The following is a 24,785-nucleotide window of genomic DNA, read 5'->3' on the forward strand; positions in this document are numbered from 1 at the left end:
CATCCCAGGACGTCAGATATCACCCCTTCTCATTCGTCGGTTCGTACCTACCTGCTGTCAGATCAGATCAAACATGGCCCATCTTCCTTCTTCAGCATTGAAGAAAATAAGACAAGAAAGCTACTCTTACGAAAATGCTTGACATGCATGATGTTCACGGACTTCGGCAAAGGAAACGCCCCAATTCTCGTGAATGGAAAGCGTTCAGCCGTCAGTGGCCTCTTCTGAGTTACGCTTCTAATCATTGGATTCGTGCCCATGCTCTTAACGCTTCACTGGAACCGTATGACCAAGCTTTGATTTCGAAACTCTACAGCACGTCGAATTATGAGCGAGGTGGTAACTTCGGCTTCTGGGTCCAGTGCCTCTTTTCTCTTGATCCTCAGGCAGGTATCCGGGTCGCACGAGATACACAACCGCTCTACTATGCCGGTCTCAGAGCGATGGTCGGGTCGCTAATCTCCGCGAATCGGGACACGGATCTAGACACGTTAGGAGGCCGCAATGCCTCCACTGCATTGCAAGTCGCTTGTTATAGAGGCCATTACGAAGTAGCGAAGGATCTACTTGACGCCGGCGCAAACCCCTATCACAGAGACCGCTATGGACGCTCTAGCCTATTCTATGCGTTATGCCACGGTAACAAAGACATCGCGGAGCTTCTAAGGCAATATCTGCGTTCGAGGACCGATCCGAAGGGCGAGGCTGCGTCCATCCACGTTGAGGAAGCTTTCGCTGCTGCCCGCATGTTCATGGCAGGAGCAGCGCATTAGGCAGGAGCGGGGTTTGTGTAAGTCTTCAAATCAGACTTCCTCCCTACGCTATATCCCCGCGCCGATTTCAACTGACGCTTCTACCAAATTCTTCGGCCATTTTTTATACATACCCAACGACCTTTGGACCGCGCTCACTACTCTACATTCCTGTCAGAGACTCAACAATATTGTCGCAATGATGGATTATATGAAGTGTACTACCTTCAAGTCCCATGGTGCTGCGAAAACGGGTTGCCAAGGCACGCTGGATAGGTGTTGAATTTGAACCATGACAATTCTATACCTCTTATTTGATTGTTAGTATCTCTTGGATGTCTTCGCACCGCAAAACCACCGCCTGAGCGGTTCAGAAGTGCATGCGACTCTTGACCTTCATCTACTTCCCAAGCCTACCTCTAGTTTCACGCCTCAAATATGTGGCTGTAGGATTCTTGAGCTTCGTATCATGGAGGTAGAAATTACTGCAAGAGGGAACGCACCAGCTCCTCGGTTTTGTGCCCCACAGCGACACACCTTGTGCAATACTTGCCCATTCAGCAGTCGTAGTGCGCAACTCAGCAGTCGGTCTGGAAGGCTTGAGATGTTTGTGGCATGCTGTGTATAGCTCCGTGTGCTGGTGCTGAGACGGCCGATTCAGGTATTTCGGAGATCTGCGTGTGACCCCAGCATTCTCATGATTTGGGTATGAGTACCGAGGCATGGCTCTCTTTGCAACTATGATAGAAAGATGGAAAAACAACCTTGCATAATGCTGCGATGTTCAAGTCATGGAGCTCAGTACATTCCCTTTGCAGGTCTTGTGCGTAATTTTGGTCTCAAAAACATCAGATTGGGCGATCTACTTAGGCCGAAGTCGGGGTCGCGGGATGTACTAGTACTCGGCACTATCTAAGCTGCACCATGACTCGCGCGGGCATCTTGCATAGCGCAGGATTCGCAGGGCGTCTCATTGGCCGTTCAAAAGCCGCTACTGCATCTTCGAAGGATGAACTAAACACAGTGACAACGATAAAGAGAATGCGGGGCACCTACTTTCTTTGCAGTCTCCGAAGTATCTCGCTATCTAGTCACTGTCATTGAGCTTAGTGGTCATCAGATCCAATCCAACAAGATGGCTGGGTTTGACGAGCCTTCTGCGTCGTATGGAGAGACGAAAGATCGCGCAAAAGTGGAGTTGCATGACCTCAGCGAGGGAAGTCCGATTGAGGGCAAGTATATGGGAACTGATTCGGACCGCCACGACATGTTAGTGCTGGGAAGGAAGCAGGTCTTACGAGTATGTAAGGCCACGGCTAGAAGCGTAGCCTTGAAGATTGAAATAGCATCGGGCGGCATTGTTGATCTTGAGCTGATGATTCCGTCCTCAGCGCAACTTCCAATTCCTATCTACCGTGGGCTTCGCAGCCGTCCTGATCTCTACCTGGGAGATTCTCTTCGCGTACGTGGTTTATCATACGGTCGCAGCCAAGTGACATTTTACTGATATGGGCGGAATGGGTAGCAACGTCCTTTTCAGCTTGACAGATGGTGGTACTGCAGGCATATTTTGGGGTTATACGGTAACAGTCATTGCGAGTATCTTCATTTACCTCAGTGTAGGAGAGATGGCCTCGATGTATGACTGTGCTCCTCGTCAGACGGAGACATCACGTTGACGTCCTTGGTTTCTAGGTCCCCTACCGCGGGAGGCCAGTATCACTGGGTCTCAGAATTCTCCCCCCCTTGGTGCCAGAAGTATCTCAGCTACATCACAGGTACAATACCCTCTACTTGGCACGCGTAAAAGTCCCTCTATTTGCTGCTAAACAGCGCTGCAGGCTGGATTCTTGCAACAGGGTGGCAAGGATCTGTGGTGGGGCTTTCTTTCCTGGCGGGGACTATCGTGCGTGAATCCTCTCTCTCTCTGTACTGGATGAGATTCAGCAGAGCAGGTGCTTTTTGCCGAAACCCTACCACTCAGCTCTGTACCCTGTGGGAGAGATACTGACTCCGAACTCCCTTTTAGATCCAAGGCCTCATTACTCTGAACAACAGCAGCTATAACCCTCAGCCATGGCATGGCACACTACTCGTCATTGCAGTGGTACTGTTTGCTATTGTTTTCAATACATCTATGGCCAAGCAGTTGCCAATGGTGGAAATTGTCATACTGTTCATTCACATTCTTGGCCTCTTTGCCATTGTCATCCCCCTTCTGGTCATGGCACCTTCGCGTAACAGTGGCAGGACAGCCCTGCTGGACTTCTACAACGGTGGAAACTGGTCAACTGTCGGTCTTGCAACGATGATTGGCTTACTCACCCCTCTGGGCTCTATGCTTGGCTTTGACTGCGCTGTACATATGTGTAGGATCCTACATCCTGGGCTGCGTGGGAGAGTAAGACAGCTAATCAACAACAGCCGAAGAAATCAGAGACGCTTCCGACACCCTCCCAAGATCTATTTTTTGGGGTGTAGTCCTCAATGTCATCCTTGGGTACCTCGCTGTCTTCACGCTCTGCTTCACAATTACCGATCCCTCGGCCATACTTAATACTGCCACCAAGTATCCTTTTATCCAGCTGTTCTACAACATTACCAACAGCTACGTCGGCACCAACATCATGGTCGCCATTATAATCATCGCATTAGTATGTGCTGTGATTGCAGAAATTGCCACAGCATCTCGGCAGATCTGGTCCTTTGCCCGCGATGGAGGTTTGCCATTTTCGCCCTTCCTATCAAAGGTGAACCACTTTTCCTTCTTTATTCAATCTCTTCTTATTGTCACCATCACCACCATCTCGACACCCTCAAGTTAGCCCCACAATACCTTGTCGATAGCACCAATATCTAACCCTCCTCGCCAAACCCCCACAGGTCTCCCCGAGCTTTCCCATCCCCCTAAACGCAGTCATAGTTTCCTTCCTCTGCGGCATCGTCATCAGCCTAATCAACCTCGGCTCCGCCGTCGCTCTCAACGCCATCATCTCCCTCACCATCTCCGCCCTCTTAGCCTCCTACATCCTATCCATCGGCTGCATCCTCTCCAAGCGTCTGCGCCGCGAACCGCTGCCATCGGCGCGCTGGTCGCTAGGCCGCGCGGGAATGGCAGTCAATATCATCGCGCTGGTGTTCTTGGTGGCTTTCTTTGTGTTTTGCTTCTTCCCGACGGCTACGCCGGTGCAGCCGGATACGATGAATTGGAATATTGTCATGTTTGGGGGAATCTTTGTGTGGGCTACGGTCTTTTATGTGGTGAAGGGGAGGAAGGTATATATTCCGCCCGTAAGGATTGTGAAGCGGGATGTCTAGGAGGGTTGAGAGGGAGCTGTGAGTCACGAAGAAGACGACAGTAGTATACACTAAAAGGATATTAGTATCAGAGAATTTATTGGGTGATGATCTTTATCCTTCTTTATCGCCGTCAGTGTCAAAGGCCAAGCTCCTTCCTTAAATCTAACCGCTTGAGAGAATCTGTGAGGTCCCCCCGTTCAGAACGATGGCACTGAAGGATTGAGGCACTAATCGTTCTGGCCAGCCGTCTTTGCAATACATATTCACGGAGAGGGAAAGTTCCAAGTCCAGGCCGCGCGCGAGGCAAGATATACCAAGTTCCGGGTCCGAATACCCTTATAGCGGCTCTAGGATACGCCGCAAACAGCCTGTTATAGATGATTCCGGCCAAAGTCAGCTCACGCACTCCGGGCAGGCGCATCTGGTCTTCCTCGCGAATACCTTCAAGAACGCGTATTAACCGGCGGCGTACGTGTTCGAGGTGATAACGACCTTGGGAGTCCACGCCCAGAACCTGTATTCTCGCAGCCCGTTCGAAGACCCTCCCGACCGCCAACTTCGAGAAAGGGTAGCTACCGAGACCGGAGTTGGGCGCCTTCGCTACGGCGAAGGCTTTCGGAAACGTGGCACCAACTCGAGTCAAGTGAGGATGATGAGTAGAGGTATTCAGGTATAAAGAGGGTCGACAGTAAAAAAAAGGCTCAGAGTCCAAGATTAGTGACGCTGAAGTCATTGCACAGACCTTGAAAAAGATTGCAACAGTCCAAGACAGTGATGTGCCTGCAACAGGCACAGCCACTCCTTCAATTCCAAAGAAACGAGCCTCGGAGGCTGAAGTTGGACCAAGCGCCCTAAGAAATACGTCACACGCGTCGTTGGGGCCGGAACGCCAAAAGTCTTTACCAATACCAGGACGTAAAGCCCATCTTGAACAGGATCATCAACTCGCTCAACAAGATCAGGATGGACAGAGCAGAACGACGGAACGAGGATCAAAATCAATGGATGAGAGGCCGTTGCTGGACAAAATTTCAGAAGAGCCTGACGTGATGTTTGATGACAACGATATCTCTCATCACCAGCGTGTCGTCTGTTCTCCCGAAAGTCCCGTTCTTCCACGTCCGCACCAAAGACATGCTCTCCCATTGCCGCCTGATCCTGTCAATCACTTCCGTGAAGCTTCGCCTCGACCTCAGTCCCGCAATTCAACCCTCAAGGGTCCTCGGAGTAGACTGATAAACGGATCGATGTTTATGGGAGCATGGTGATTATATCTCAGCATCTCAAGGCGAGATATCCGACCATGCTGCGTAAGACGAAGGGTATGATGAGGTCGAAGATACTCGCCAGATTAGCCGGAATCCTACTGTTCAAGAGGAGGTGAGTTGATCGATGAGGATTCGGGGTAGGGTAACCAAGATCCCAGCGTCGGCCACTTTGGAGCTCAAGCACCCTCACGGAGAATCGAGGCTTGGATTTAAAATTGTATATTATCGATAATACTACCTAGAAAGTCATTGTCGACCGCTTGCCTGCCTCAAGTCCATGAACATGAATGCTAAATAAGCAACACTTTCCATCTTGGCTGAGTACCGGACAAATACCACTGCTGCATGGACAACCTCGGATGCATCCTTGTAGTGCAATTGCTAGACGATGATGGTAGGCCCGAAGGTAGGGTTCCCACCCGCAGCATTAACGATGTAGGCGCTTTTCAGTGGGATTGAGCTCTGCCGTCCCAAATGTCTACGTCCACAACGGAGCTGAGGATTCATGCGGAACAGCCTCTACACACACACTTTGCGTCTCCACCCCAGGAACATAGGTACGGATTTGCTGCGGCGGAGTGCGCAAACGGCCGTGGAAATCGCCGGTGTTTGCCTTGAAAGCACGAGGCATCGAGCATCGCATGCAGGGCTGATTCCGTTGCAGCGCACATATGCAAGCCATTCCCTTACTGGGCGTACCTTTGGATATGCGAGATGATAGGGAGTCTGTGAGTCAATTGGTATGGAAGACGCATTATTGCAACCTTTGTAAGCAGGGGCTACTCCATCCACCAGCTGTCTGAGATTCCGTGAACACTATTCAATCTCTGCGGTGTTCGACTCTGCGGTGCTTGATCTTCATCTTTAGAAAAGCTGCGATCTAGTTGACAGTCAAACAATCTGCACGACTCGATCTCTTATTCGTACAGATCTCCCGCGATATCCACAGTGTTAAGGCTGAACCCTTTACAACAGTAAGGTATTCCATGCCCTAACGGTCTCGCGGGAAGACCATGGACCCGGTCACCCTTGACCAAGCTTCAGCGAGATTCACGCTTGGGCCTGCGACTTCTTTCACATTGAAATATCATTACCTGCATGTGCTCAAAACAGGTCAGGAACGTCCGATTCGATGCCTGGTGATTTTTATCCTCGTCGCCTCGTTAGAGGGTAGTGCCCACCAAAAAGCACCTCAATTAGCCGGGGGCTGACGCTATCCCCCACCATAAACATCCCACCCACCTTCATGGAATGGGGCTGAGTGCGTATTACTTTTCTATTTCTTGAATCAACTTCAAGTATTCCAGGTCGGTGCCGCAGACTCAAGCGAGAAATGCACCCTTCCCCTATTTTTGCAATGGAAATTCTAACCGCGATTGAGCCTTGTGGATGGGTTCGACACAAGGCCGTAGGCATTCTATTCCCCCGGGTCCTTACTCAAAATTCCTAATCTCCGAAAGACCATACAGACACTCTCACTGTAATAAGTCTGTTCGTCCCTCGACGGCAGTGCCCGCAAGGCGACCATAGAGCTACTTCCCACTCGCTGAAGGATTATCGAGTGGCTCTGGAAGCCGAAGGCTTCTTTTGGCCCTCATCAAATGTAGGAAAGTGGATGCTCGAGCAGTCACGGCTGGGCGGAGCATCTGCAACTAGCCCTGCAGCGCTCTAAGTATGCCTCTGTATTGAACGCAAGGCTATCAATCTGCGCACATTCTCTTTTCCATATGTCTTCCTCAAAAAAAAACCCTCCCTGTCGTCTCATGCCTGTTCATTCAGATAGAGCTTTGATTGCAGAATTCTTCCCTTTCGCTGAGGTTGGTGCTGAAGAGAAACCATTCGAGATGATGTACAAATCGCTTGTGTCGTGTTTGTTGCTTGATGGTATGTTCTTCCCTTCATCTAGCCCTCATAGAATTCGAGTGGTGTTTCTCCATGCTGCGACCGAAGGAAGACTGCGTATCACTGTTGCTAAATTTGAGCAGCAAGCGGCCTTGCCACAGCTTTCGAATTCTCCACGATAAGCACTGCAAATATATCTTCGTTCTCCCATGCGTCCGCTACGGCGCCGCCAATGAGACTTGGCTCGGCCTCTCATTCCTACACGACCTTGACGTCTTCGAACATACCGCAAGGGCAGTCGCCTCCGAATTCCAACAGCCGTGGCGATTATGTCACAACCCGTTACACGACCCAACATCCAACATACACACTACCCTTAGGCTTTACCAATACGGAAGACTTTGGTCCTAGCGGTGTCGTTCTGGTCGGGCCGACCACGTGGGCGACCCAAGATGTGCTGCCAGTAGTAGAAGTTGCCAATGACCTGACCACGACATCCTCAACTCCACAACCGTGGGATGCCAATGGCTTTCTTGACAAAAACGAAACTGTCGTGGCATCGTTTATCAGCTACGGAAGACAACCGGCCTGTACCTCGGATTTCTTCTCTTACGCGGCCGAATCCGTCGACTACTGTGACTCCCAGATGGGCTACGTTTTTTACCTTGACCAATGGCCAGACTACAGTGGCTGTGTCTTACTCAACCGTACTCTGGCCTATGACCTCAGAGCCGCATTGTTGCGGAAGATGTTCGATATACTTCAATAACCTCCAGATGCTATACTGGCCTGCTCTTCATCCCAACACAGCCTGTTTAGGCAAAACTTCGGCTGGTTTCGATAGTACGAGTACCAATGCGGGGACTGCTGCTCGTAACCAGTCCGTTTATGCAACCGACTCAGACGGATACATATAGTAAGTAGCTCTCATGGTGACGCTGCTACACCGCTTGGGACTTACTAATGAATCGTTCAGCACATCGCCTTCGATATACGTCAAGTTCCCTACAGTGTCCGCGTCCGATGCCTGTGGACTGATCGGATCAGCAGCTACTTCCATAACCCTTGCCTTCTCGGCACGGGAGCTATCTACATTCGTATTGAATGATGGGACAGGAACCAATTACCAAACCTTTACATCGGCACTTGACACTGCCGAACTACCATGTGGCCCGTGGAATGGGACCGATCACTTTCTACCCGAAGCATGGTCCAACTATTCCTCCTACCAGCCTCTGATAGTATTGCCTTCTAAACTGATTGCTATGGTGCCGGCATGGAAATCCTGCACAGCTGACATGTTCGAAGGCCAGGACCCTCCCCGTACCCTAAGCCCTGCAGCAGCTATGGCACCAGCGCCAACAAATGTAGGTACGCAGGCCCAGAATAATGCTGCTTCACCAAGTCCCTCAATTCCTGCTTTACCACACAAAACGGGAGCAGGAGTCTCTCAACAGAAAGATCCAGATCCAGATCCATCTCCGAACTCGCCTTCTAAACCTGTTGATCCGTCCACAGGAACTTCGGGAGATCCCAGTAATTCTAATCCGTCTCCCAAGCCTAGTGGTCCATCGACGGGAGATTCTGGAGATTCTAGCAGTGACAACCTGCATCCTAAGCCTAATGATCCATGGTCAGGAGATTCCGGAGTTCCTAACGACTCACAGGATCCCGCAGGCAATGCAGCATCTGCGGCCACAGCGCCCGCTCTCGACCCTACACAAGCCCCTGCAGGCGACCCACCATCAAACGGCCCTTCCAATCCATCCGCAGCCGACCTTAGCGACACGAAGAACACTCCGCTCACTCTTCCACCCGCTATCCTCTTACATGGTCATACCATCACACAAGGTGCTGCTCCAGTGACCATGAATGAAATGCCGGTGGTGTATCAATCAGGATCAATCAGCGCGGAGGGCGAGGTAAAGGCGATTCCGGCCGGCTGGGGTGTCTTTGACCCCATAGAAATAGAGTGATATAGCCGACGTGCGCACAGGTCATAGCGGAGAGTGGCTGGGAACATGGCTGGGAACTCCACATTTCGACATAAGGCCTGCCATAGTGGTGTTCGGCCGTCTTTGTCCGGAGAGTCTGCTACCATATCACTTCGACTCAATAGTAGCTGCACCACTGCCTCGTGCCCATTGTCTTTGGCCAACGATAGTGGTGTTCGGCCGTCTTTATCCGGAGAGTCTGCTACCACATCACTTCGACTCAATAGTAGTTGTACCACTGCCTCATTCCCATTGCTTGCGGCCAACGATAGTGGTGTTCGGCCGTCTTTGTCCGGAGAGTCTGCTACCACATCACTTCGACTCAATAGTAGCTGCACCACTGCCTCGTGCCTAATCATTATGGCGCACCACAGTGGTGTTCGGCCGTCTCTGTCCGGAGAGTCTGCTATCACATCACTTCGACTCAATAGTAGCTGCACCACTGCATCGTGCCCCTTTCTTGCGGCCCAGCAGAGGGGTGTTCGACCTTGTTTATCCGGAGAGTCTGCTATTATATCACTTCGACTCAATAGTAGTTGTATCACTGCCTTATTCCCATTGCTTGCGGCCAACGATAGTGGTGTTCGGCCGTCTTTGTCCGGAGAGTCTGCTACCACATCACTTCGACTCAATAGTAGTTGTACCACTGCCTCATTCCCATTGCTTGCGGCCAACGATAGTGGTGTTCGGCCGTAATTATCCTGAGAGTTTACTACCACATCATTTCGACTCAATAGTAGCTCTATCACTGCCTCGTGTCCCCGGAATACGGCCCACCATAGTGGTGTTCGGCCGTCTTTGTCCGGAGAGTCTACTACCACATCACTTCGACTCAATAGTAGCTTCACCACTGCCTCGTGCCTCTTTCTTGCGGCCCAGCAGAGGGGTGTTCGACCATGTTTATCCCGAGAGTCTGCTACCACATCACTTCGATTCAATAATAGCTCCACCACTGCCTCGTACTCATTACTTGCGGCCGACGACAGTGGTGTTTTGCCGTAAATATCCTGAGAGTCTGCTATCACATCACTTCGACTCAATAGTAGCTTCACCACTGCCTTGTGCCCATTGCTTACGGCCAACGATAGTGGTGTTCGGCCGGTTTTGTCCGGAGAGTCTGCTACCACATCACTTCGACTCAATAATAGCTTCATCACTGCCACGTGCCCGCTCTCTGCGGCCCATGACAGTGGTGTTCGGCCGGTTTTATCCGGAGAGTCTGCTATCACATCACTTCGACTCAATAGTAGCTCCACCACTGCCTCGTGCCCATTCATTGCGGCCAACGACAGTGGTGTTTGGCCGTAACTATCCTGAGAGTCTGCTTTCACATCACTTCGACTCAATAATAGCTTCACCACTGCCTCACGCCCCTCCTCAGCCGCCCACGACAGCGGTGTCCGACCATCATTAGCCTGAGAGTCTGCTTTCACATCGTTTCGACTCAATAGTAGTTGCATCACTACCTCGTGTCCCTCCATTGCGGCCCACGACAGTGATGTTTGGCCGTCTTTATCACGAGAGTCTGCTTTCACATCACTTTGACTCAATAGTAGTTGCATCACTGCCTCGTGTCCCTCCATTGCGGCCCACGACAGTGATGTTCGGCCTCTTTTATCCGGAGAGTCTGCTACCACATCACTTCGACTCAGTAGTAGCTTCACTACCGCCTCACGCCCCTCCTCAGCCGCCCACGACAGTGATGTTCGGCCGTCTTCATCACGAGAGTCTGCTATCACATCATTTCGACTCAATAGTAGCTTCACTACTACTTCTTGTCCTTTTGCAGCTGCCTGGAGTAACCAATAATCACGCAATGTCGGCAATTTATCTAGCTTCTCTTCCCAGAATTTGTAGTCAGTGGCCAAAGCTGGACCAGCTGCTACTGCATGATTCTGCCACTCACGACTCGCATATCGGAAAAAGCAGTAGTCGTCTAATAAGTTTCGCCGTTGCGAATCTCCAAAGAGTAATCTGTGCTCCAGCGTTGGGTGCATTGACATCGTATGTTGTTTGAATTCTTCCAGGCAGAAATATGTCCAACAGGTTCTGAATATTAGGAGATTTGTCGTGTCAAGGGCAACATGATACTGGGACAGGTCACCGTTTCCTTGGAGATGTGCACCCAAGAGGTAGTCCTTGGCGGACTGATGAACGAGGTTGATGGTATCTCTGTCAGTATCAACGTAGACAAGCGGCTCGCAGCTTTTGAATTCATCCTGAAAAACATGCAAGAGGTCTTCCGATGGTACCGCTTTTCCTTCCCATTCTCCAGTGCCTAGAACGCGTGCCATTGCAAGTTCTCTCACAGTCAGAGGCCTTCGCGCAACAGCCACCCAATGGAGTACCCAAATTGCGATTTCCACATAGTCGACTGCGATCCGACTGAGAATCTTGTCGTACAAATTGTTGAGGTCTGAAGGTAATTCCTGCAGCTTCTGTCGGACTAACGACTGCACCCTCGTTTTGTTGAGATCATCCAAGACGAGTGAGACATACAGGAACGTTCCCTCAGCCTTACTTGTCAAAGCATGCTTGACCTCTTCCTTCAGTTTCTCATTATATTTTTTCCTTGCCGACAACTCGTTGACTTTAACAACGATAAACTTGGACAAGTCGTCATTGACTTTCCCTGAGTCAACCTGGAGATGCCGGATGGCTGGACCGACTGCGGACAGTGACTCCTCTATGTCATTTTCCCGTCTACTGGTGACAATAAACTTGACATATGTCTTTTCGCTCTGCTGAGAAACGAAGAGTTCCTTGAAATCGGTGAGAAACAGCTGACGTGATTCTTTCTCACATTCATCCAAAGCATCTATCAAGCAACAGACCTCACCCACTTCGGGATCCTGTATGATGCTAACGAAAATTGTCCACAGCGCATGGAAATTAGTGAAGAGCCTGTCGCGCAACGTATCAAAGCGCGTCTGAATGTGCTTGAAGAGAATTGGTCGCTGCCGTAATAGTTGCAGCAGTAGTCCCCGGAGAATGGATGTGGCGGTCCTACGTTCCTGGAATTTGTCATCGCAGAAGTAGTATGCCAACGTCATCTGCGATGATTGCTTTGCTAACTGCGCGAGTTCTTCCACCAAGAAACTGGATATCATCGTCTTTCCGATTCCGGGCGCGCCAGAGAGCCAGAGCAGCTGTGGACTGTCTTCAACTAACCATGACGTGTACCGGTCTTGAGTGAGAATCCATGCGCAAGTGCCATGGACCCTGCGTCCCTTCGCATTGCGAATCTCTGCGAGGTCATTTCGAGGATCAGAAAGGAATAGAGATTGCAGACATCCCAGGTTTTCACGGGGTATTACTGTATGACTGAAGTCAGTTGATATGGCCGACCAATTTACTGGTGTTCATCGTACTTGAATTGTCTTCAACAATTGCCTGAGCTGTTCACAGATATGTCAGCTTGGGTACATAAGTGTATTGAGATTTGCTTACGGTTCAGTCTGCCTTGGACTACTCGAATAGCCTTCTGGGCCATATCCACAATCAAGGGGTATACTGCGATATAGGAGGGATCATCCGGTCCGCTGTACTTGTTGATCTTCAGATGATCGGTCGGTAGGGGTACCTTTCGATGACCGTCTATACAGGCTGAAGTCTCGTCCACAACCTTATCAAGGTCTTGCTGTCAGAAATATCCGGAAGGATCTGGAGTCATAGGCGCCTTACCAGCTTGGTAAATATCTTTTTGATACCAACCTTGTTTCCATAATCTGTTTTATGCTGCTCAAAAAAGCAGACAAGTTCGAGTGGGGCTCTGTTGGCCATTAAAGTGAACTCATATAGGAGATCTCTAAGGCTCTCTGAACCTTCTCGAAGGTCCTTCATTATACTATCCTCTGATCCCAACCCTGAAGCCTTTGCAGTCATGGCGATCCATTCTCCCCAGTTCCCAGATCGGGTACCGCGATGAGGAGTACCAAGAAAGATTGATCCCACGGTCGACTCAGCAAGGTACTCAAAGCTGCCACCATGAGAGTTTGCGGTCACCAAACTCTAAAAATAGATAAGTATAAAGTACTTGTGCTGATCGCATATGAGATGGTCCTATCTCACCTGCTCAATGACTACTCCACCAAAGCTATGGCCGATGAAGATCAATGGTCTGTATTTCGTATCCTTCTCCTGCTAATATTTAGACCCATGAGATTAGATCCCTGGCTGGAGAGTCAATCACCTCTTTGCGTTGATTGTCCAAAGCCGTCAGCAACTGGATAGCGCATAGAGGACGGCGTTGCTTTGGAGCCTTCAAAATCCACTTCGACTCATAGTTGAAAGTCATGATTCGGGAACGGGGAAGTCTTGCGGGAAGCATGTTCTCGTCTGCAAGCCAATTGACATGTACTTCTTTATCGCCGTCTTTCACTTTCCTGATCCATGCCCAGTCCGGACTGGCACCCAGACCATGAACTGCAACGATGCTGAGAAGAACAACACAGTCAGTACACAAAACTATACGCAAGGCCACTAGATTCGGGACCTACTCCACACATGGATCTTGGCCTTCAAAGAGTACCTTCAACCCCAGCACTTCTGGACAATCCGCCATTCAGTAGGACTCTCGATCAAAGTGTCCTTACCCGATTGACTAGTTCACGTTGAAAGAAGCAATGAATAGACCCAGTCGATTATCACAACGCGACCTCAGTATCCCCGGAGAGTGTTTCCCGTAGACGTGAAATTCTTCCTATGTGATCACACTTACAGTCAAAATTCGTAGGGGATGGACACCTTAATCATAACACAATTGATTGAGACTATACTTGGAAGCAGACACCTGTCCTGTTGAACAACGTAGTGGATGGAGGGGTCAGCTCGCGAACACATGCCCTACCGCCTGATTTCAGATAACACTCGTCTCGCTGATTCGTGCGCGTAAAGTCGTAAATTGATGAAGAATTGGTCGAATGCAAGTACCAGCTTATGTAAACTACTTTAATCTTAGAGAGGAAGCTCGACAGCCTATGACGCTTATCTTTACGGCTCACACCCGTTCACCCTCCCGGCTCAACTCTACCATCTTGTCTGAAGGGCAGCGAGAGGCCCCCGACTTCGATTCAGGCATGCCAGCCTTTAGGAACAGTAAATCTCGGTCAAGATCGAGAACCCGTGATAGAGTTCAGAGACAAGTCTGGCGTGACATCTTTATGAGCGGCCGAAGCGGAGGAGCACGAGGGGGTGGAAAAGCTACTACTAGAGAATGGCGCCAAGAAGGCTGGCACACGTGAGCATTTTGACAGGCGTTGGATGCATCCGGAATGGAACTCGGATAGTGATTCTCCGCGGGACTTCTATTTCCTACCCGACTTCCTCAGCACAGACAAAGGTCGTTCATCAATGTCCCGCCCTTTGGCTCTCCTATCAGTAGAATATAGTAGCGAGATAAGAGAAGACAAATAGTGAAAGGACAGTTCCGACGCGGCCTGCAAAGGGCCTCCCACATATTCACAGCTTCACAGTCGGAACCCTTTTCTAGCTCAAATGAAAACACAGGTGACAAGGGGGAGGCCTGCGCTTGAAGACCTCTTGGGAAACGAGCCCGGCGTTTGATTCGTCACATTTACCCTGCTTCCATGCTAGAAGATCAATATTACACTGGACTGGCAGCAAGAGAGCTCTGAGTTGCTGCAGGTTTCTTCGTAGGTTTCATCGTAGGCTTCTTCGTAAGCCCTTTCGTCATATGATACACCAACGTTGCAATCGTATGGTAGACGACGAGTATAAAGACGGTTCCGACGGCGAGACAGATACAGGCGTACGGAAAGACAATTGAAAAGACTGTGAATCCATAGGAGGCTCGTTGGAAGGCGTCATTGTGTTGAAGACGAGTTGTCGCAAGTCCGACCTGCATTGCGGTCAGGACGAGGGCGATAAATGCAAACAAAGAGACGATGCGGGCATAGTTGTCGTGCCAGAAATTATTGTATGTATTATAGCCGTATGGGGACTTCAAAGTACACCGGTATATCCAGTTCAAACGGGTCAGTTTCAGTTCGCCGTAGGTATAGCGCTTGTTGATGTTGCGCTTGTTTGCTGGAGTGAGCAGCTTTTTGACAAGCCTTCTCCAAGCTGGCCAATCCAGAGCGTTTGGTACGAGATGTGCGTCCTTAGCGATGTGAAGATCACTCTCGTATGTTATTAAGGAAGCATAGGATATCATAAAGCCAAGTGCGCATTTATATATCTCGCATCGGTCACAAAGAGGGACTTCTTCTCCCGTCTCAGTGCCGCTTGCACCCTGCGTGCTACCTTGAGCAGCTGCGCATTGTTCCTGGCAGCTAAGATTTTCGTCCCAAAATGTTGGATAGAAGAGATATCCAGGGATCGGCTTGAGAAACATTCGTTTGTCGTCCCAAACAAGATGCAAGTCAAACTGCTCATGGACAATAATATCGCGCTTGACGGCTTTTTGATAGTGTAGAGGCCTTGGAGGCATGGGTCGACCGACAAGGGATAGCCATTTGTGGATCTTGTGCAGCCTTTCAATATCAAACTCTTTCTTGAAGAAACTTGTGGAAATCTCGAATGGTCCGACTTCATCCTTTTTGGTACGATGTGAGGCGGGGAATAGGTCGTCGTACGAGGGTTCCGTCAGACCCGGGATTGGAGTTTGGAAAGGTGAGGCAGGAAGTAGGTTGGGGGTCACGCTTGTTGTCGATCCGTTGGCTCCGGGATGCTGATGGTTGACTACCGTCAGACTTGTAATTTGAGTTTGGATAGGTGACCGCAAGGGATCGTGAGTGAGCGATGCGGACATAGCCTGTAGCCTGTCAGTTCTAGGATTTTATGCGCGGGTAAAACGTCAGCTAAGGGCTATTTACTCCAGATGTAGCTATCCCCGAAGCTACTTGAGTTCAGAGCAGCTCTTTGGCAAGTTGCTCTGCTTTATTTTCCCTCAAAAGCCAACCAAGCAACGCTCACCCGATAAGCCCAAGACTGGGTGAGGTCGACTTAGGTTTGGGCACGATCTTTTCTTCAAAACTTGGCAGCTGGAAAGTAGGCAACTACTGTCGAGCGCCAAGATATCCTCCGAGCAAACTCACAAACATCCGAGGGATCCTCAAAGCATTCTCGGCATTCTAGGCCTTGATTCTCACAAAGACCTCTGAAACAAGGTTGATAAGACAGCCTGTGCTGCCAAATCTAAAGCGAATGTCCTGAGCCTGCTGAGGGCAACCCCTCCCGCAATACTGCCCCCCTTTAAGCTCTGAACGAGCTCCTTCGCCTAATCCTTCATCATGTCTCATCGTTCGATATCGAGCCATCATTCAGCTGCGAGACACTCTACGTGCTACGTACGGAACGGCGGGCAGGATATAGAGGAGAAGGCGGAAATACACCACTCGCTGTTGACGACTGCTTCAATCCAGTCTGCAGCCTACGTACGGACGGACAAATTGTTCTCCCATGCTTAGCTGTGCGAGGCTTGCTTGTGCATGAGAAAGATTAGTTGTATACTACAACGCTATGTGTCGAGGCTTGCGAGGACTATTAGCCCCACTATGAAGAACGCCATAAGGCTACTACACTGGGCGAAGGTCTTTGGTGAAGAGATTGGAAATGTCCTTCCGAAGAGCGCATTGACCCTCTCTCCTGAGGTTTATCCCAATGGAACCGCCAGGGATACTGGGGACCGCGAGCGGGTACTGTCGTGCTGTTCTTACTTCTCCAGTATCCCAAGACACTTGACTTGGGCTGTCCTGCTTGTTACCTGTGAAGTCCTAGCACGTTGATACACATGTTGTAGAGCGTAGCGGAGACCGAGGCTCTCAGTTCTATAAATTGAAGAACACATTGGCTGGGTACTGAGGTCTATATGCTGGATATGTACATGACGCATGGAGAACTACATACCCTGGGCAATCGCCCGCACATATACAGGTTCACCATCAAGAGTTGAACATATCATGCAATGGTGTAAACATCATACATAACCCATAGGGCGCCTGGAACATTGTGAGAATCTGGTGAGTGACATTTGCGCAAACATGCGTGTTCTCAATTTGCCACCAAAGACTGGTGAAGAATGAAGTTGGGCTCTGCTCCTCAAGCCAACATATATGTGCCCCCCGTGCAGTCAGGCTTCGCGCGAGTGAGCAGGAGTAATAGTCGCCCCACTATTCGCGTTTCAGCCATCATTGATTCTTAAGAGTGGGGAAATCAGTATATTCTGACCTTATAGCACTCAACACTTTCGACTGATAGATCCGACCCTGCAAATTGCCAGATTGCCCGGTAGCCTTAACCCTTAGGTCTCTCACCCAGTGGCACAGAAGATGAACCCTGCTTATACCATTCTCCAAATGTTGATCCAAATCGCATGCCGCTCGAGGTCTCACACGGTGGGCCGTCCTTGCTCTAAAATGTGCTGCACTACTGTTGAAAGTAGGATACCAGACATGTTAGAAAAAGAATGATTGTGACTGAAAGACTGATTATTGATTCATGGGATGTACGGATATTTATGTACATACACAATAGAACAGGTGGGTGATGGTGGCTGGTAATTACTAGCCCTGGTAATACGCGACATGTATGCGATAGCCGAAGGGGCTGGTATTGTAACACTACTAGCAATACCTTTCCTGATACTGGAGTCAGGAAGGGTACCTGCCAAATTCAATTTCACACCTCCAGCCAACATGTCAAAGACAAGGACCTCATTATCATCAACCCCAAAGATATTCGCGATGTGCTGGCTGGGTCCTCGGCAAGTGCATCTCGGGGGAAAGGCTGGGTGGCGTCGTCATGAAAAATATCGCAAATGCAGTTGATTGGCTACTCTACTTGATCCTAGCTCTGATTTCTTCAATGAAGATGTGCGGTTTCTCCCCCACCCCTCCAAACTCTGACCACACTTTTCTCGACCAACTTTGCATGAAATTAACCAGGTCCTCTGCCCACCATATAGCCGCTTCTACAACGTTCTTCAGTCTGCATACTCAGATTTTTGATACAGATGGAGAAGACTGGGATCCTGGCGATTAGGATCCTGCTATTGGCTGGGAAATCGGAAATTTTATTAAGAATGCTGCAACAAAGACGCTCGAGAGAAGCGACTTGAGATACCTCAAATACGAGCTTGAGCGGAGATACAAGGATCTAGAAAATGCAATCAGGTACATGGAATATGAGGTCAACGATTATCCACAGAACTGGTGGACACCAGTATCGGACCATGAGCTAGCATTGAATTCATCTGTGTTGCCTTCATCAAAAGCACCTAGTCCCAGGCGAGCGTCTTTACGGACTCAGGCAGGGCTCGTTTGGCGGAGACCTAGGGCCCGGATGAACCGAGTGGGCTCGCTTGCAACGATAGGTACGGGAAAGTCCGGAGGGGAGTTCATGGTTCGGGTGGGTTCAACAACGGCAGTGACGGTGTTACAATTATAGGTATGTTTGACGTTGTGGGACTGAGGGTTCTCGCGCAAATATTAGGTTGAAAGGGAGGAGCGCGGAGGGTAGTTGCTCGATCCTTGTGTCTTCTTGGGTCCAACAAGTGTTGTAGAGGCGCGAGGCATCTACGTCGACTTTGTAACATGAAGATAAGGGCATGAAGTGCGATTCGGTTCTAGAGAGAGGGGCGGAAGGGTCTGAGGAGAGCTCATTTACCGATGGGTGGACCAAGAGGCTTGAGGACCGCTCATGTACCGATCAAGCGCGCGAGTGTATGCATTTTATCTTCTGTCAAGTCTTCTTGGAGTCGGGTCAAAACCTTGTCTTATCACGTCTTATGAAACTTCTCGCTGCCTCATGAAATGAGATAGTCTTTAAATACATTCTCAACATCTCATGTGGTTACCACTGGTCAAAAAGCCAGGGTTCGCCATCGCCCAAGAGATAACTTACAGTTCTTTCAAAGCGGCGACCTTACTCGCAGATTGTCCTTGATGATACATTACCGTGCTGCCGCTCATGCCAAACCATCGAGTAACGAAGTGGAATGAGTATTCGTGGAGATAAAGAAAGTTGACGATTTTGCCGCCCTCGATTCCTCGCGACACGCTGCCTGCCCGTGGTTTCTCAATCTGAAGTGCTCGGAGCCGGAAGTCTAGGCCGATCATTTCCAAAGTACCTTTGGTGAGAGCCAATAAGAATCTAGCCTGGCAGCCTTGGAGAGATAAGATACGATCTCCTTTAATTGGATAGTTAGACGAGGTGTGGGTGGGGTCCTGGGCCTTGGCGAGGCTGGAGGTCAGACGGACTCTTGACAAGAACAGAACAACTCTCCTCCGCTTCATCTAACATGGTTTTTGACCGTTGAGTTGAGGTAGTGCATCTTTGACCCCTTGCTGCCGCTATATCAGATCTAAGCGTCCATCTAATTTGCTATTGTTAGTCGGTCGAGCCTACGTTAGAGTCTTGCAACGATGGCTTCCCGACCACAGGATGAGGAAATCATGGGGCTTTATACGTGGACACCGACAGGTGGCAGCCCTAGCAGTGATGGAGCAGAGCCCAGTAAAGCTATTGAGTGAGTCTATTGATGCCTCAACGTACGTTTAAATGACGAATGTGATTAGCATCATCGCTGTTCAAGGCCTCGGCGCCAGTCCGTATTATACCTGGGTCAAGAAAGTCCCAAAGGCTGGTGGTGGGGTTGAGGAAGTGATGTGGCTACGAGACTTGCTCCCCGGGTTCGTGCCAAATGCGCGGATCGCCACCTTCAGCTATAGATCGGACTGGTACACTTTGATGAAGGGGGCCAAGAAGACCAGTATTCGCGAATTGGGAGAACAATTGCTCATGGCCTTACACCAAGATCGACAGAAAATCAAGGTAAGAGACTCTAAATCTCGTATGGCTTTCCCCACTCAAACCACAATGCTCAGGCATCTCGGCGACCGATCGTATTCATTGGGCATAGCATGGGTGGGCTGGTCATCGAACAGGCTCTCGTGCATGCCAGCAATCGATCCGAGTGCGAAGATATCAGGAACTCGACTACTGGTGTCGTTCTCCTGGGGACGCCTCATGAAGGGACTCCTGTTGCAGCAATCGGAAAGTTCTTCGCCAAGGTCAGATTCAATGACTCTAAACTACTGGAGCAATTGCAGCCAAAGGAAGAACAGGTGTATAATCTAATGCATGATTTCGCCTCTGGATATAAGCACCTGAGCATCATGTGCTTCTACGAAAAGCTAGACAACAGTTACCTAGAGGGACGGCTGAATGTCCCCATTGTTGACAAACGTTCAGCAGTGCAAGTGGGAAGGGGGATGATGTACTTGATAGCAGATCACTCTGGCCTGAACAAATTCTCCGGAGTCGACGATCCCAACTTCAAGTCCGTTTGTGACGCCATCACTGGAATGGTCAACAAGGCTTCTGAGCGCGAAGGTAAATCCAACCTTTCATAGCGGAATGCCCGAGTGTGCCCCAAAGCTTGTACCTGCGCTTATGTACTGTTAGTTCCGCGGCTCCATGATCACCAATTCATGGTCTCCAGGCGATCAAATCCGCTGTTTACTGGGCGGAAAGGCGAGCTCGACAAAATGAGAGAAGCTCTGTGTCCCTCGACCCCAAAGGAGAAGCAAAGTACCGAGGCAAATGTATACGTCCTCTATGGCATGGGTGGCGCAGGGAAGAGCGAAGTGGCCCTGAAGTTTGCTTACGACCATCGCCCACAGTAGGATCTTTGAGCCGTGATTCGCATACTACAGCTAAAAATATTTTAGATTCTGGGGCATCTTTTGGGTAGACGCAAGAAGCGAATCTTCTATCGCGACTGGCTTTGTGGATGTCGCTCGGCAATGTGGTCTTGACGAGAGCACCAACAGTGCAGTTTCTTGGCTTCAAGATACGTCGCATTCGTGGTTACTTATCCTAGATAACGCCGACGACCCGAAGCTCGATTTGTCTCCTTACCTTCCCGCCGGAACAAAGGGAAACATAATAATTACTTCACGCGTCGTTGAGTGTGCGCAACGGTACAACAATGCTGGAAAGGACTTATACGAGCGATTGGACAAAGAAACTGCTGTGGAGCTCCTCTTCAAGTCATGTAATATTGATTTGGTTTCACGGAGTGAACATGAAGACCATGCGCATGCTATTGTGGACCTCCTGGGCTGTCATGCCCTTGCTGTAACTCAAGCTGGAGCAAGTATCTCGCAGGGAGTTTGCAAGCTTGAAGAATACAGATCAAGGTTTGTGAACGAACGGGGTGTGCTTTTGCAGTACTTGCCCGAAACGAAGTCCGAATATGGTGACGTCTATGCTACTTTCGAGGTTTCCGCAAGATACCTTGAGGGATGCAGCGATGAAGTCGCAAAGGACGCACTCCAGTTGCTCAACTTCCATGCATTCATGCACTTCTCGGACTTTCCGGAGGAAGCCTTCGAAGAGGCGTGGAAGAACTCAAAGGATGAGGCACTGCTCAGTTCTCACCTACAGCCGAACGATGATAAGAAGATATACAAGCTTGATCAATGGCATCGGTCTAATCTCCCAGCGTTCATGCGGCAAACCCTCTATAATAAGGATCTTGATATGATATCCCTCAGGAAAGCCCGAGCAAAGCTCGCATCCCTTTCTCTCATCAACATCGACACAGCTACGGGCATGACACGGATTCACCCCGTCACTCATGCGTGGTCTAGAGATCGATTGATAGACCCCGGATCCGCGGATGCTTGGCTCAACGCTCTTGCCATGCTTTCTCTGTCATTCTCAAATTTGGATGAAGATCAGCCGTTGACGCAACCACTCCAACCTCATCTAGAGTCAATGGCAAAGCGTCCAACATACTATGATGATTACAAAGACACCTTCAGTCTTCAACAATCTTTTTATCGCCTCGCGTGGATTCTATGCTGCTTACGCAGTGACTCAGTTGCCTATGAAATGCTTCAACTCATTCCCATAAAGGCTGACGACGCGTGGATTGTGACTAGTCATGGTCAGGCCATTCAACTTCTTCAAGCTGAAATTTTGACACATCTTGGGGGCTATGAGAGAGCAAAAGTGCTTCTAGAACGAGTTATCGAAGCCCAAGCAGAAAATTCAGAAGCCGAGAACGACTTTCGATTTGCTGTTCAGCAAACCCTTGCTCGAATCTACATGAGTACTAAGCAAACAGCTGAAGCTGTCAAAATCTTGAGACGAATTGTCGAAATCAAGACGAGCACCTCGGGCGACGTCGAAAATCGCTCTCTCCTAGACTCACAGTACGAGCTTGGTGTAGCATACTCCTTGAACGGAGATCTAGGGGACGCAAAAACAATCTTGGAGCACGTGGTACAAGTAGAAACAGAAATTTCAAAATCAGAATCTATGTCTCGGTTGGCTTCAGAATCCCAACTTGCTCGAGTGTATCTGGAACTGGGAGATAAGGTTGAAGCCACCAGGATGCTTAAACAAGTAGCGCAAATTCGATCGGAAATCCTAAGGCCGGGGAACCCAGAACGTCTGCAATCTGAATACATGCTTGCTTGGTGCCACTACGAATCGGGCAAATACGAAGAAGCCATCAGAATCTTTAAACAAGTAGCGCAAACTCAATCGAAAATCCTAAAGCCGGATAATCCAAGGCGTCTGTGCTCTGAATACGTGCTTGCTTGCTGCTACTGCGAATTGGGCAAATACGAAGAAGCCATGAGAATCGTTAAACAAGTAGCGCAAACTCAATCGAAAATCCTAAAGCCGGATGATCCAATTCGTCTGCATTCTGAATCCATGCTTGCTAACTGCTACTACGAATTGGGCAAATACGAAGAAGCCATGAGAATCGTTAAACAAGTAGCGCAAACTCAATCGAAAATCCTAAAGCCGGATGATCCAATTCGTCTGCATTCTGAATGCATACTTGCTAACTGCTACTACAAATCGGACAAATACGAAGAAGCCATGAGAATCGTTAAACAAGTAGTGCAAACTCAATCGAAAATCCTAAAGCCGGATAATCCAAGTCGTCTGTGCACTGAATACGTGCTTGCTCACTGCTACTGCGAATTGGGCAAATACGAAGAATCTCTTCGGCTTGCAAGATCCATCGAACATCTTGTACGCAACATTCCAGGGGAGCCGCTCGCTGATTTGAATACCGAACTCATCCACGTCTGTCTCAGAAAGATAAGGTTGGAGCAAACATCAAACGGAGATGAGGGTTGGGCGGAGAGCCAAAAAGAGACTGAGGATGGAGCCCAGAACGAGGACCGAGATGAGATCGAGGACGAGCATGACGACAAAGTCGAGGATGGAGCCCAGAACGAGGACCGAGATGAGATCGAGGACGAGCATGACGACAAAGTCGAGGATGGAGCCCAGAACGAGGACCGAGATGAGATCGAGGACGAGCATGACGACAAAGTCGAGGATGGAGCCCAGAACGAGGACCGAGATGAGATCGAGGACGAGCATGACGACAAAGTCGAGGATGGCAAGGATGATGGTGACAAGCGTGAGCTGGGAGGGCCAGCCCGGACGTGATATCCTAGGGGTATAGTCAACTTGATGATGAGGTCTAGAGACCGACCATCTAGATGAGTTGCACTAGCTGAGTAAGAGCGGATCCTTGTTGGTTGTTCGTAGCTGATGGCAATCAGCCTTGTCTTGGGGTAAGTTCCTCGCATTGGCGCTTGCGAAGAGTCAAGGCGCCAGGAACACTAAGACGTGATCCCTGGAGCCACCTGCATTGAACAATGGGCAGAGGCCGTTTTCGTATGTTTCCTTGAGCGAAGTCCCCAGCGAGTTTTCGTATATAGACATGGTCCATGCCCACCTGCATGTGATTCCTTATGCAGTCCAATCACACAGCTCTAGCCTCCGCAGATCTCACTCAATAGAATATGAGCCGGTCAGCCAAGTGAGCGTGTATACGTCGTCCGCAGGAACTTCCAAACGACGATCGAGCGTCCGCGGCGCAAACAGCGACAGCAAGTACGGGCTTCATCCGGATCCCTTGTATCTATCCCTGACGGATGATGCTAAGACTGCACGATATTCTATGACCTGTCTTACAAGCCATCGGCTGATTTTACGCGCTTTTGGTCCTATGCACCCTGCATAAGCATACGAGGACCAGCTTTCGTGATGAGAGTAGTACCCGGCAGCAGCTCTCCCCCGTCGACGCCAACGCTGTTCTTGTGTGACAACGCCAAAACGCAGGTAAGAAGCCGCGAGGATGACATTATGAGATCGTAGCTCGTCTAAAGCAATGATTAGAAAATCACCAGACTGCATCCGGTAGGCCATCAGCGGGTTATGCTTTCCCTTGGTATCTAGTACGCTATCTGCGTAGGCCGTGAAGACTTTCAACTTGATGGTAGCGAGGTCTGGGCTTGAATCCCTCAGATCCATTCTCTTTCTAGGTTGCTTTGCTTTCATATATCTCGCTGTATGCAATCTTCTTCATACGCAGTGAACACTTTCCACTCCTGATACTATTATAATCACCCAGTGCCCCCTATTGCCAGCTCTAAGATACGTTTATAAGAGACACCGGCACTCTATCCATCCGTATCTACCTCGTTACTCCTTAGTATGACATCCACTTGTGCGGTGGGCTCGAGTACCGGAAAACCGTTGCCCGAAGTATTCTCTAAAATTCCATTGTACAGCTGTTGTCTTTCATGGTGGGGAATAAGATACGAACACGAACATGAGCTTCTCTG

At 49.7% G+C, this 24,785-nt stretch overlaps 6 protein-coding genes across 6 annotated transcripts; 4 read left to right on the top strand and 2 right to left on the bottom strand.

Moving 5' to 3' along the window:
• Positions 1 to 134: 134 nt before the first annotated feature.
• Positions 135 to 773, top strand: HO133_008407 (uncharacterized protein; the record flags this gene model as incomplete). Its single annotated transcript, XM_037299273.1, has 2 exons — positions 135 to 283; positions 317 to 773. The coding sequence occupies 2 exons, from the start codon at positions 135 to 137 to the stop codon at positions 771 to 773; spliced, it is 606 nt and encodes a 201-aa protein (XP_037155274.1).
• A 1,114-nt stretch (positions 774 to 1,887) lies between these two features.
• Positions 1,888 to 5,366, top strand: HO133_008408 (uncharacterized protein; the record flags this gene model as incomplete). Its single annotated transcript, XM_037299274.1, has 10 exons — positions 1,888 to 2,052; positions 2,144 to 2,214; positions 2,278 to 2,391; positions 2,448 to 2,530; positions 2,594 to 2,658; positions 2,782 to 3,121; positions 3,177 to 3,502; positions 3,636 to 4,028; positions 4,793 to 5,279; positions 5,332 to 5,366. 10 exons carry the CDS (start codon positions 1,888 to 1,890, stop codon positions 5,364 to 5,366), a joined length of 2,079 nt encoding a protein of 692 aa, XP_037155275.1.
• A 2,028-nt stretch (positions 5,367 to 7,394) lies between these two features.
• On the top strand, positions 7,395 to 8,726 carry HO133_008409 (uncharacterized protein; the record flags this gene model as incomplete). Its single annotated transcript, XM_037299275.1, has 4 exons — positions 7,395 to 7,854; positions 7,982 to 8,078; positions 8,139 to 8,533; positions 8,722 to 8,726. 4 exons carry the CDS (start codon positions 7,395 to 7,397, stop codon positions 8,724 to 8,726), a joined length of 957 nt encoding a protein of 318 aa, XP_037155276.1.
• A 327-nt stretch (positions 8,727 to 9,053) lies between these two features.
• On the bottom strand, positions 9,054 to 13,453 carry HO133_008410 (uncharacterized protein; the record flags this gene model as incomplete). Its single annotated transcript, XM_037299276.1, has 6 exons — positions 9,054 to 12,472; positions 12,528 to 12,554; positions 12,607 to 12,781; positions 12,841 to 13,167; positions 13,228 to 13,296; positions 13,349 to 13,453. The coding sequence occupies 6 exons, from the start codon at positions 13,451 to 13,453 to the stop codon at positions 9,054 to 9,056; spliced, it is 4,122 nt and encodes a 1,373-aa protein (XP_037155277.1).
• Positions 13,454 to 14,761: 1,308 nt separating this feature from the next.
• HO133_008411 (uncharacterized protein) lies at positions 14,762 to 16,580 on the bottom strand (the record flags this gene model as incomplete). The annotated part of the gene is made up of 2 exons (XM_037299277.1): positions 14,762 to 15,938; positions 16,558 to 16,580. 2 exons carry the CDS (start codon positions 16,578 to 16,580, stop codon positions 14,762 to 14,764), a joined length of 1,200 nt encoding a protein of 399 aa, XP_037155278.1.
• A 2,961-nt stretch (positions 16,581 to 19,541) lies between these two features.
• HO133_008412 (uncharacterized protein) lies at positions 19,542 to 23,601 on the top strand (the record flags this gene model as incomplete). The annotated part of the gene is made up of 5 exons (XM_037299278.1): positions 19,542 to 19,645; positions 19,695 to 19,950; positions 20,004 to 20,511; positions 20,584 to 20,800; positions 20,850 to 23,601. The coding sequence occupies 5 exons, from the start codon at positions 19,542 to 19,544 to the stop codon at positions 23,599 to 23,601; spliced, it is 3,837 nt and encodes a 1,278-aa protein (XP_037155279.1).
• Positions 23,602 to 24,785: the final 1,184 nt, after the last annotated feature.

The sequence above is a fragment of the Letharia lupina genome (genome assembly GCF_014066315.1).
Source record: "Letharia lupina isolate WasteWater1 chromosome Unknown contig_5, whole genome shotgun sequence".
Taxonomy (NCBI): Eukaryota; Fungi; Ascomycota; class Lecanoromycetes; order Lecanorales; family Parmeliaceae; genus Letharia; species Letharia lupina.